The sequence below is a fragment of the Phascolarctos cinereus genome, unplaced genomic scaffold (genome assembly GCF_003287225.1).
Source record: "Phascolarctos cinereus isolate Bilbo 61053 unplaced genomic scaffold, phaCin_HiC Scaffold_726;HRSCAF=1367, whole genome shotgun sequence".
Classification (NCBI taxonomy): Eukaryota; Metazoa; Chordata; class Mammalia; order Diprotodontia; family Phascolarctidae; genus Phascolarctos; species Phascolarctos cinereus.
In genome coordinates, this window is record NW_027556098.1 from 196542844 (window position 1) to 196556393 (window position 13550).

General features: G+C 31.9%; 1 protein-coding gene across 5 annotated transcripts in view; it reads right to left on the minus strand.

Moving 5' to 3' along the window:
* Positions 1-13550, minus strand: part of GULP1 (GULP PTB domain containing engulfment adaptor 1) — a 355456-nt gene that overhangs the window by 48474 nt on the left and 293432 nt on the right. For all 5 annotated transcript variants that reach the window (XM_020993575.2, XM_020993579.2, XM_078146941.1 and 2 more), the window contains one exon: positions 2073-2210. In XM_020993575.2, the coding sequence (XP_020849234.1) occupies positions 2073-2210 (138 nt within the window). The remainder of the gene's footprint in view (positions 1-2072; positions 2211-13550) is intronic.

A 13550-nucleotide genomic window follows, 5' to 3' on the forward strand; every position in this document is an offset into this window, starting at 1 on the left:
TTTCTTTTTTTTTTTTTACTTTTGAGTTCTATTTTTTTTTAATCTTCCATTTTCTAGATCAGCAAAATGTCATCAAAATGAATAGGTTAAAACATTATTAAAAAGGGAACTAAACTGAAAACAAGTAGTTTATTACCAACTCATCTAAGTGATTTAAACAAGTTTAAGTCTCTAGATCCAGATAAATTACAACCCAGGGTACAAAAGAACCCTACAGACATGATAGAAGAACTCCCACAGGAAAACATGCCTGAAGGCCATTTGTTAATGCTGTTATTGCCAGGATCAAACACAGATTCTTCTGTTTGGCTTTTGAGGCCTTTTTCTAACTTTCTGGGTTTTTACCCATTACTTTCCTCAAAGTACTGTGCAATCCAGTGATACTGAGTTCCTGGTTATTCCTCACACTTAATACTCTATCTCCCAACTGGAAGCATTTTAACTGTAGTTTTGCTGTTCATTTTAGTCATCGTTTTAGTCGTGTCTGACTCTTCATGACCCCATTTGGGGTTTTCTTTGCAGAGGTGTGACATTAGATAATGTCACTATTTCTATTTTGTTAATATTTTAAAACAAATAACAGATGGAAATATAGAAAATCTCATTAAACTTTTAGATGACATAAAATTGGGAGGTATAGCTAATTTGCACTGATTTACAGAATCGACATACAAACACATTTTAATAGACTGAAATAATAATGGGCCAAATCTAATATGATCACAACTTCTGGCACAAAGTAAATGCTTAACAAATCTTTACTAAATTTAATTCAAGTGTTGGCAGGGGAATAGGATAGGGTAAATTACAGAGTTGAGAATGTTGATTAAAAAAATCAACTGGCTAAGTCTGAATGGGCAGCTTTATATGTGAGAAAAGGTGATATAGCTGCAGAAAATCAGCTCAACAAGAAAGGACATAGTTCTAATTAACTTTGTCTCTCTGTCACCACTTGTCACCTTTCTTTCCCCCGAAAATAAGTACAATCACAAAGTTAAAATAAATACATAAAGCAAAGCAAGATTCTAAACAAATATCCACACTTAGTATCCATATATTACTGATTTGGACAGCCTCTTTTTGAACAATGACTATGTTATTTAAGGACACTGACTAGCCCTTTTTTATGTTTTTGTTTATATTTATATAATGTTTTTATGTTTAAGTTTATAAAAACTTCACAGCAGTTGGCAATAAAACCATAAAGGTAAGTGATAATGTTTATATCAGTCCATAGACCACTTTGGCAGCAGGTAAGGATAATTAACAACCAAATTAATCAGGTCTTGTTTGCTGCCGAAGTGAATCATCTGTTACATTAAGCACTCTGCCTTCATTATTGACATTAGGTTAAAAGTACAAGATGTTTGAAATTAACTGCTTGTTTTTTTTAGTAGGAATTCAGAATCAGTCAAAAATTTCTTTTACCTGTCCCTGATACCAAAGGGCAAGTTTAGATACCAAATAATTATCCATCAGAGAATCTGACTGAACAATTTTCTAATTCTTGTCCTCTCTGTACATTATTTGGTTTGAGCATTAGGTACCTATGCATATTACGTGTTTATATTATCATTTTTGAACCTATGTAGTTAAGCATATGAAAGGGTATTAAAATAAAAACAACCATAATTTTTAATCATTAGTAGTATTTTCAGGCAATATCAGTTCTTTCCCTAACATCTCATATTTTAAAAATCATGAAATAAAATGCACCATATCTCAATGATCCACCTAGCCATATGGTCAATACTTGCATACCAAGAAAAAATTTTCAAAAATTATTCTCTATGAAATGAAATAAAAACATGTGCAAACTCCTTACTAAATAAAATAAATGAATATATAACACAGGCATGATTCTCTGATAAAGTGAACTTGCCTGTCTTCGTGTATCAATGAACATGAGAATTTAGTTAAGCAAGGGATTTTGCTGTATGTTCTCATGATGTGATGAGTCTTTAAGTATCTTCAGGCCTTATTCTTTCAAATAACTTTAATATTGTTAGGAATAAGCTAATTCATGTACTCATAAAATGAAATAAATCACCCTAAAATACTGGCATACTTACACACTTTTCGCTGTCAAATACATAGCACAAATGCTTATTTGATTCAGAATCTTTGCATATGAAAGTAAATATCCTCTTGTCAGTTTTATCATCTGCACAAAATGATATCCTATGAAGTTGGCAATTGTGCTGGACTTCCTGTAAACACACATGGAAATGAACAGGATTGATGAGTATTTTTTATTTACTATACAATTATTTTTTATTTCTAATGTATATGATTAGTGATTTACAAAATGAAACTTTTACTTATTGAATGTTGTGCATTATAGACACCACTAATTTAAACTAATTTATGCAATGTGAATGGAGTTTCTGGCATACGAAGACATCTGAACTGGAAATTCAAATGAAAATTAATTATTCGCTATTCCCTACAAAGACTTCCTCACTTCTCTCTTCTGTACCTTTTCTCATCCTGTTCTTTATGCCCAGAATGCCCTCTTTTTGTTTCTTCCAACTACAAAACTCCTATATGCCAATCTAAATATTACCTCCTCCACAAATTCCTCCCTTCCCAGTCAGTGGATAATAACCTTTTTCTCTCATGTGCTTATCAAGCATTATTCCTTTGTAATCTAGTTATTTTTATTTGCGTGTGTGTAATAACTAATAACCTTTAAGTTCCACAAAGGTAGTGACAACTTAAAATTGCAGAATCCCCAGAGCCTTGCATTATGTTCTGCACATACTAGGCAGCTAATAAATGTGTGATGTATTACCCTGAATCCTGAAAAAAAAAATTATAATAAAAAGGAACATGCCAAACTAATGGTTATAATATTTCTACAACAGTTATAACACAAAAACACAAAATCATATTGTATCATAACAAAATATTACATAAATGATATTGCATTATAAATGAGTTATTTATATAGTATTTTATAATTTTAATATTCCTTCTATTTTTCTACAGAGAATTATAAAACTCTCCCAAAGCAGAATTTACTTAATGTTTAAAAAAATAAAGAGGCATGAGATTTAAAATTCATCTTAGATTTTCACCTTACATTTATAGTAAACTAGAGAAGAAATTTTTTTTGGATCTAACTCAAATATCTCAGATTTTCTATATTTTATATGAACATTAGGAAATTAGGGTCTATATTTAGATTAAGAACACAATTAAAGACCTGCTCTTAAAATTTCACTCTAAGTTGTTTGTTTTTTTTTCCTTAGCACCATGAACCACACCAGTTCTCTTAAACTTTTATTTCAGGGAAAGTAGACACAACAATCTCTTTTTTAAAGTGCCAAGATAAAACTTGATTCTTTGCTTTGTATTTGGAGGGGAAAAGTGACATGTAATATATATAGACCCAATATTCTCAACCCTGCATAAAAATGGAGGAAAAGAGAAAAGAAATAGAAATGGAAAGTATAAAAAATATATATGTATAGTACTTATATACTATAGTAGTACTTATGTCATGTTGCCTCTCTATGATACATAATGTTGAAGGATGATTTCTTATTCAACTAAAATATTAATGTATTTCCTATGTAACATAAATTCTTGATTATTATCAATAAAGGGGTGAATAGAAGCATGGGCAATCTAATATCACATATAATAAAGATAGGCTATATATGTATATACACACATACACAGAAACATATACTCAGAGATGCTTTCTAAGACATACACCTAGATTTAGACATTCAGCTTTAAAATATATTTCTATCCATGCTTCTAAACATGTGTGCCTAGTGTTCTGGGATTTTATTTGAAAGCCAATAAGACAGCCACATGGAAGGGCTTCATCTGGAGGAGGTAATTGGGAAATCTCTCCATATTCTTTACTCAACTACCATGAAACATTCCATACTCTGCTATTCAAGAATATAAGATTTTGCTGGTGAATAAACCTTTAAAACATTCCTTTTCAACTTAGCAGATGGTCTTTTGAGAGTTGCTAAGTGCCCTTAAACCGCCCCCAAAAAAACCATTGCCCTGTGACCAACATAATGGTATGCCAGCCTCTTTGTACTCGGGGGCACTGGGGAACCTTTCAGAGATTGTGCTCCTCTTCCATGGCCTTGAAGAACCTAAAACTACCTCTTTGCTATAAATGAAACTATAGTGGAGAACTTTGGAGAAGGATATTATTAATATTTATATTAACTTCACTGGTTTGTGTATGGACAAGGGATTAGACTTGTTCTTAGCCTGCTGTTAGCTCTTAATAATTAAAACTGTCAAAAGCCTGTAATGGGCTGATTCATGAAGTAATTAATTTCCTTTAACTAGAACTCTTCCTGGAAAAGTCTGTCAGCTGTATGGCTGACAGATGATTCTTTTTCAGTTGTTAAATTTATTTCCCAAGATCTCTTATTGTTTCCATCCTTTATACCACCATTACCTGTGAATGTATATTTTCTTTAAAATGGGGTTATTTTAATTTTATCTCACTTGAAATAGAGTTATTATGCCCTTTGGTTTTTCATTCTCTTCATAAAGAAAAATGTGACCATAAATGTACCCATGTACCTAAAATGTACCTACGTGCCATAAATACTTGATTGTTATCAGTAAGGGTAAATAGAAGCATGGGCAATTTAATATCACCATATATTTTATTCACTTCACATTTTATTCAGCTATCTACCTTAATCATTTTCTTGTCATCCAAACTGCCACTGGCACATGACAGTATCATCATTCTCCTACCTCTAACCCCCTTTCTGGATCTTGCCCTAGGAACCATAAGTAAATCAACATTTTCATTGCTTTTAGAAAGGGTTTATCAGTTGCCTCCCTTATGGTTCCACTCACCATCTCCACTTTTCCAAGGAAAGCACCCTCCTAAGGCTACTGCTTCCCAGTATATATTGTCTCCTCCTATTAGAATGCAAGCTATTTGTGAGCAGTAACCACCTTGCTTTTGTATATCTCCAATGCTTCACACCATACTGATACGTAGTAAGAGCCTAATAATTTTTTTCATTTAAATACTTTAATTTATTTAATGCTTCTAACATATTAAGTACTTAAATATTTACAGAACTGAATATGGAATTTAGTCCCAAATTCATATAAATAGTCCCTGTACATAGTCAATTTTACACTGATCCTTTATTTCTATTATATTCACATAATTTCATGTATTATTATATTTCTTTATTTTTAAAATACTGATCATTCTTATTTAGAGTATCCTATTACATTGCTATGTTTCAACCTGTTTAGCCATTCCCAAATTGCTGAACATTTAGATATTGTCTAGTTTTACTTTTTTCTGCTTGCAATTATAATCAACGTAGCCTCTGAAAGAGATTTTGAAAATTCAATATCTAAATATTTACACACTCCATTGATACTGAGTACACATCTCTGATACCTTAATAGACATTAGAAAAGATACCAATTTTCCTTTTTGCAATATTATTCTTAGAGGTGTACTTTTAAGGGGATTATTAAAGCAAAGGATGGAAAGGATGGGATTATTTTTATAACCTTAGGGGGTACTGTCAAATTATGTCCAAAAATATTCTATCAATTTGGAATTTCAAAAGGAACTGTAAGTGAAGCTATATCCGTTCAGCTTCTCTCCCCCACACACTTTATTTGTTAAACAAACGTAAGTAAATTAATTCACTTTTAGGCAGGTGTAATTACCTCAAGTTATTTTAAAGTATATTTACTTGATTACTAAGAAATTTAAACTATTTAAAGTGTTCATCTGAAATGTGTATATCCAATTTTTTAAGCTTTTGGCCATATATCCAATATTGACTAATTCATATCAGTTAGAACAATGACGTTACCTTGGAACATACTTATATAAACTCCCTTCCTCTATATTTTCAATGCTAATTTTATATTTGCCAAAATATTTTCCTGATCTGTTTTATTTTTATCTTCATTATATTATTTTATAGAAATCATTTTTAAAATTTCATGTAATCAAATTTATTAAACTTGTTCCCTCAAATTTCTTCTTTTTCACTTTTCCACAATTGTGATAAAATCATTATTCACTTTTCTTCTAATGTCTTCATGATTCATTTTATAAAGGTCAACTCTATCATCAAGGTAAAATTTTTATGGCACATGGTACGAAGTAAATTTCATTTAGGAAGCCTTGTAACATCCTTCATTTTGATATAATCAACAAAATATCATTTGAAAGCAAAACCATCTTGAAAACTCACCCTGTGGTGACTGGTTTTTCCATTTGAATTCTGCTTTTTCAAAAAGTGGTATACACCTTTACTGGGCACATATATAGAGTCATTGGTCATTATTTTGATAACTAAATTATCATAGAACTAGAAGTGGTATTACCACATGTGTGGAAGACTCTTTGTTAGAGGAGAGCCTTTAGGTCATTACCAATTTTTTTATTTGGTAATTAACAAACAATAAATACAGCAATTTCTTCTACTGAATTATACCTTACAGTCAAATGTATAACCTGTAAGATAAAAATTGCTTGTGAAAGCCTTTCTATCAATTTTGTTTCTATATTTTCAGCAAGGTTATTCTTTTTTATGTGCATGGTCATTTTCACAAAGATTTTATAGAGATTAAAAATAGGCATATAGGACTAGAAGAAAATTTAAAAAAAAAAGATTGACCTAAAATCAACATGAGAAAAAACAAAAACAAACAGGTAAAAATGTGTATTTCCCAAACTGATGTTTAATTGGATAGGAACGTCACCCACTGATCAGGTTGGCCAGCTTATATATCAACAACAGGCACTGCAGATGGACAAAGAGGTAGGTCCAGAATTGAAAAAGAAAATAGTTGCTAGAATGTATTAAAAATACTGGGTTTTCCCAAAGGCAATGGAGAAGTGCTTTATGGTCATAAATAGGTTGTGGCATATTACCAATGATGTGTGCAAAAAGTAATATAAGGGACATCATGTAGGCAGAGTTGTAAAACTTGAATTAGATTAAAATGTAATTGGGAACTGCTTAACAACATTAATAAAAATACAATACTATATAGATTATATCAATTGGTAATTTTCTAAGTCAATATGCAGTCAGTGGCAGCTCTTTCTATTTGAATTTGACACCACTGATCCACGGTATTATCTTAAAAAAAAAGAAGCATAGTGTAAATAAGAGATGACAGAAAGACAATCTCACTGTGCAAAGGTGCCTGTAAAACGATAAAAGAGTTAGAATATGGCCTCTTTCATAGTGATCAGATCTTCTATGAAATGCACATGGAAGAATATGGATGAGAACCACATAGGATGAGAAGGCATAGCTGGCATGTAATCTGTATCGATTTGAGGCATACCCATGACAATGGTATAACACATCAACCTTGGTACAGAATTATGGAGCGAGATAATGACAAATCCATCTTATGTCATGCTGTTATTCAATTTCTCAACAATATACAGTGACTGATCCTTGGTTTTTATTTTACATAGGTTTATCAAACATTCTTTTGACCAAATTTGATTCTGGCATTGCTACTGTATTCCATTGATCTCTTTTCTTTTGGCCAAATACCAGTTGGTTTTAATGATAAATGTGTTAAAATGTTTGAAAGTTTAGAAACACATATATCCACTTAGATCAGCTTTTTGGTCTAGTTTGTTTTTTGTAAGTAAATTTATTTTGATTTTAATGTTTTATGTCTAATGTTTTAAATTTTATGTTTAAAATTGATGTTTTGTTGTTACTGCACTAGAACTATAAATTACTTTGAGAAACATCATGTTCATTTTCTTGATCTGACTCACTCAAGAACAATAGTTATCCCTCATTACTTAAGATCTTCATCTATTTCTGTTAAGACATGTTTATGGCTATATTTATAAAGGCTATGTGTGTGCCTGCGTAAAGTTAACGTTAGATATTTAATTTGCTTTGCTGTTACAAGTGGGGTCCCTTTTTTACAATGTTTACTTGGCTTTTATGGGTAGCATATAAACCAAAAAGCACTAGGAAAATGTGTACTATAATTGTTTTCATTTTTGTGGCTTTATATATCATATAATTTTGCTGAACCCATTGTTTCAATTAGTTGTTTACATTTTTTGAGTCAGTAGAATTTTCTTGGTAAACAATATCATGGTGATGATATAATTTGTTTCCAATATTAATTTCCAACATCAGATTTATCCTGAACTCTTTCCTCTTTCTCTCCAATGTCATCTTTTCCTGTCTTTCTTATTCTAATTTGAAAACGTATTTGTTCACATCCATCCCTTTCTTTGAACTGAAATAATCCCCACCCTAGTTCAGATCAGCATCACTTCCCACCTGAACTATTGAGTGCCTCCTAATTTAACTCCCAGTCTCTCCTCCCTCTCTAATACTAACTCTACACAGCTTCCATAATCATCTTTCTAAAGTACAAATCTGATCATTTCATTCTGCTGCTCAAAAATCAACTCCTCAGATTTATATTTAAACTGCTTTTGTAATTTGGTTCCTGGCAATCTTTTTAGGCTTATTTTACAAGATCTCCCTTTCTGCACATGACAGCCAAAGAAAACCACTGGCCATTCCCCAAACTTAGTATTTCAGCTCCTGCCTCCATGATTTTATATGTGCTGCCCTACATGCCTGAAGTACACACTCTACTCATCTCCACTTGTTAGAATCTTTAGCTCTCTTCAAGACTTGGCTAATATTCCACCTTCTATGTGAAGTTTTTCTGATACTTATTATTTTTTAAAATGTTAGTGCTTTTTCACTACTCAAATTTTCAATTAGTAGGTTTCACTCAAATGATGAATAAAAAAGCACTTACTAAATACTTATGTGCCAGGCATCATGCTAATTCCTAGGGATACAAAGAAAGGTTAAAAAATACAAAAAATTTCATTTCTATTTATATGTTGTATCCCCATTGTAGAACATAAGCTCTTTGAAAGCAGTGGTCGATTTTTGTTTTTTTTTTTTATTTTGTATTGTTTTGTTTTTAAATGTTCATCACCTATTATTGTGTTTTACACCTTGCACTGAATAAATGCTTGTTGGATAGGATAAGTTGTATTTAATTTTTTCTTACCATATTGTATTTGCTGTTATTTTTGCTATCTTGTCAAAAAAGAAGTAGTGAGAGAGTAAGTTCCTACTTTGTACTGTGGGAATGCTTTGAGCTTTTCTCTATTCCATATGAAACAAAGTCACGGTTTGAAGTAGTACTTTTAATGTACTTGATGAAAACTCTCTATTCTTCTTTTTTATTGTCTATTTTTATTGTCTATTTAACAAACTGATGTTACTGTTTTTTTCAAAAGCCTTGTCTGTATCTGCCTATTTAAAAATTGTCCTAATGTATATTAACAGTTTTTTTGAAAGCTGAACCAGCCTTAAATATTTCACATAAATCATACATATTAAGTAATTTCCTTAGTGTATCACCACATTTTGTTGTTTAATTATTTTACATTAGATTATTTTTCACCTTTACTCATTAGGAATACTGTCCTATAAGTTTTCTTTTTCATTATTGTAGTTGCCAGGTTTTTATACCAATACCACATTTTCCTCATTAAAAATATGGGATAGCATTACATGTTTCTTCCATAAATCTCTGCTGAATTGAACTTTCCACGTTTAGAAAAAGCCAACAGAAACTTGTTTTCACTGGTTTGTTAATATTTATCTCTGAAACCTTCTGTACAATGTGGTTTTACTTTTGTGTGTTTAAGACAATTCACTGATCATTTGCCTTATTAATTCACCCATGAATAGTCTCTTTAAGTCATTTGTTATAGGTTTTGATTATCTGTATGACAGAATTGACAAAACTTAGATTGGGGGCCTTGCAGAGAGGCCTAAGTTACTGCTGATCCTAGGAGCTGTATTTCTTCCCAGGAAGCTGCTTGTTTGTTCAGTGGTTTTTTCAGTTACAAGCCAACTCTTTGCGACCCCATTTGTGTTTTCTTGGTGAAAGTAATGGAATGGTTTGCCATTTCTTTCTCCAGCTCCTTTTACAGATGAGGAAGCTTAGTCAAACAGGGTTAAGTGACTTGCCCAGGGTCAAAGAGCTAGTAAGTGTCTGGGATCAGATTTTAACTCAGGAAGATGAGCCTTTCTGATTCCAGTCCCAGCACGCTATCCACTGAGCCACCTAGCTGCCCAAGAAGCTATACTGGGATCAAAAATGAGGTTGAGTTGTTTTTTTTTTCTTCTCATGTACACAAAGAGTTTTTAGGCAGAGAAAATAGTAGAGACTTCAACAGCTGAGCCACCAAAGCAGCAGCCATGAAGGTCAGCTTCCTAAGGTTTTTCCTGGCTTTTACAAACTGAGCTCTACTCGATTCTTTCACACAACACTTCCGGTAACCTGAAGTTTTTCCTCAACCAGAAAGAAGCCAGGGGTCAGAGATCAACATAAATTTAAATTAAGGCAGAGAGACTTAACTCTAAATAAATATTAGGTATTTTGCTCACTGAAGGATTTGAGCTATTGTGATTATGATCCTAACTTTAAGTGAATAGAATCTTCATAAAACAGCAGAGGAGGGGACAACATGGACCTAAGAGGACATGAGAAAATTAGCCAATTGTTGCGACAAAGTGTGACCGACTAAATCTCCAGAGACAAAAGGAGTAAGAATTATCTGCTGGCCAACTTTAACCTCCACAGTCATACTAGCATCCATAGGTGTTAAAATGTAAAAGTAGATATTTTCATTCCTTTTAAATTCTATTATAAAAACTATACATAATGTTCCCTGACATAATTATTATTATAATCTATACTTTTTCATTTCTAATTTGAGTTTGATCTTTTGGAAATTAAGTTTTCCAATGGTTAAACAATTTATCAGGCTCCTCAAAAAATGAGCATTTGGTTTAATTTAATAAGAACTCATCTTTCCCATTTCATCATAATATGTTCTGATTTTTATTATCTCTATTTTTTCTTTCCTTTGGATTATAATTTTAGTCCCTAGGATTACAGAATTATAATATTTGGAGCTGGAAAGGGCCTTATAGATCACTGAACCCAATTCCTTCATTATTGATTAAAGAAACTGAAGCCTAGAGAGGTTAAGTGACTTGTCCATAGTCACATAAGTACTAGGGAGTACTTGTTTCTTCATAATAATTAATTAGACTGAGGTCTCATTCCTAGTAACTCTTAGAAATTACAATTAGTTCAGAAGAGAAAAAGCAAATCACTTAGAACCTAAATAAGAGAATGTCAAAGATAGTTAAAATTGTATCTTAATTATTTTCTAGCCTATGAGATAAGGCAAACTTGATGGTAGTTACACAATAATTTCTCCGAGAGTAGAAATGAACCAAGGAGAAAGGAAATAAGTGATGCCAGGTCTAATACCCTTACAGAATTTAATCGCTCTTTTCAAGGATAAGCTGAACCAGGCTGTCTATAAGCTGAACCAGGCTGACTCTATATTAATGAGAAGAAAAAAATAACAACTATTACATTGTACTAACTAGGTACACATAGTAAATTTATTCTATTGATAATATATTATATTTGATACTATTTAACATACTATTTTAAATTCTAATACATATGTATTAAAACAAAACTGAACTATAATAAATTATATCATTTAACTTATTCACCTCAAAGGTGTGAACTCCTTAAGATGAGGGACTGTCTTTTGCTTTACTTTGTATCCCCAGGGCTTGACAGCAGAATGACTGGTACATAGTAGGCTCTTAATAAATGCTTATTGCCTGACTATCAAAACTCAAATCTCAAAGTCATATGTTTTTTATTTTTAAAAAAATTTATGTTTACTCATCTGAGACATTGCCTCAATTATGTCCTTTAATATAAAATATCAATTACTAGGTTATAAAATACAAGGCTCCTAAAGCAAGAGGGGTTGTACAATAGGGCTGTTAAAATGGGCCACTAGAGAGCCCAAGGTTTCAGATAATCATTTTACTAATCAGAGGTACAATGAACACAACTTGCACTGTTTCAGAGCTCCCAGGTTAAAGCAATCTCTGGAGGTAAAAGGCAGCCCTCAAAAGCCTCCAGCTAATAAACAGGGCAGTCCTTCTACTTCCCCATCCAAAGTTTGTACAGTTGGCTTTCAATTCAGTCCAACTGCAGGGGGTTAATTCAAACTGCCCTGGAGAGGCCCCTGGGTTTGCACCATAGTGTCATGCTCACAAAAGCTTCCATAACAACTATTATAATAAACATATCATTTTACATAGATAAATCATAATTTTACTAATTAATTCCTCAAGTGATTAAAACATATGAATGTGTATTGCTGTGTGTATAAACATGTGTGCACATAAAATACACACAACTACATATGTGGGTATACATATGTATACGCAGCTTTGGCCTTTAATACAGAAAGAAAAGATGAGGAATGTAGGGTACACTGGTAGCACAATGACTGTGCCACGTGGGCAGATACTATTTGTACCATTTTTTCACCCATCTACTCATCTATGTGGGAAAATGGAAAGACTTAAAATTGCAAAAAATAGGGATTCCTAACACCTCAGAGTTGTTTGGGCAATAACTATTACCAACATGACAGTTTAGCATTCTGAGAAAAAAACTTAGAAGTATACTGAATATTTCATAAACTTGGGTGAAGTCTCTCAGGGAGGTGCTACTAAGATCGCTAACTAGGAAGTGGTGTTCTGTGTATAGCACTTAATCTTTCAGTGACTTAAGCAATTCTCTAAGACTATAAATTCAGATAAGTTGTTGGTCTGTATCAGTTAGGGAGGCTTCCATGGTTGCAGTTTATACCATGAATGAAATAATAGGTTTGGACCCCAAAAAAGGGGGAAGAAACATAAGTGGAATTCATATGTGTATATCCCATGCAAACCCAAAAAGTTGAATTCATTAGCTCTTCAAATGTGACCTAAGAATTAAAATGAATTTCTTGATAGTACATTTAATAAATATATAATATTTTATAAGGCAATTATTAGATAGAAGTTATGCTTATTCAATTAAAATAAGGGAGTTCCAAAAAGTGATTTTTTCAGGAACAGTATTGGGAAATTAAATACATGATAATAACCTCCATTAAACTAAAAAAAATACCGTTCTAAAATTCCATTCTATTCCATTGTAAAAAAATTAATGAGGAATATATTTAAGATGCCAGCTTGCAGGATAATGTCTCTTCTTCTATAATGACAATCATCAAAGATATTATTGTCATCAAAATGATTTCAATCTCATAAAATGCTTAGTCTTTAGGCATTAATTGTCATGTAGGCCATATTATCCAGAAAGAAACTGGTTATAAAATCTGCAATAAAAGTGAAAAATCTTGCATTTTAAGTTTATTTCTCCTATAATGTTTTCAATCTCTTTGGTAAAAAGCAATTTCAAACAACACTTGGAATTGGTCTTTCTTTAATAGTTATCACATAAAAATCATATACAGCTTGGGAATTAAAATAAACCAGAGAATATCATTTAGTCAAAGCAAAAATATTAAACTTTGACTAATACAACTGGACAGTTGAGGGCTTCAGAAAAGGATATAAACATACATCATTATCACTCAGCAAATAGTT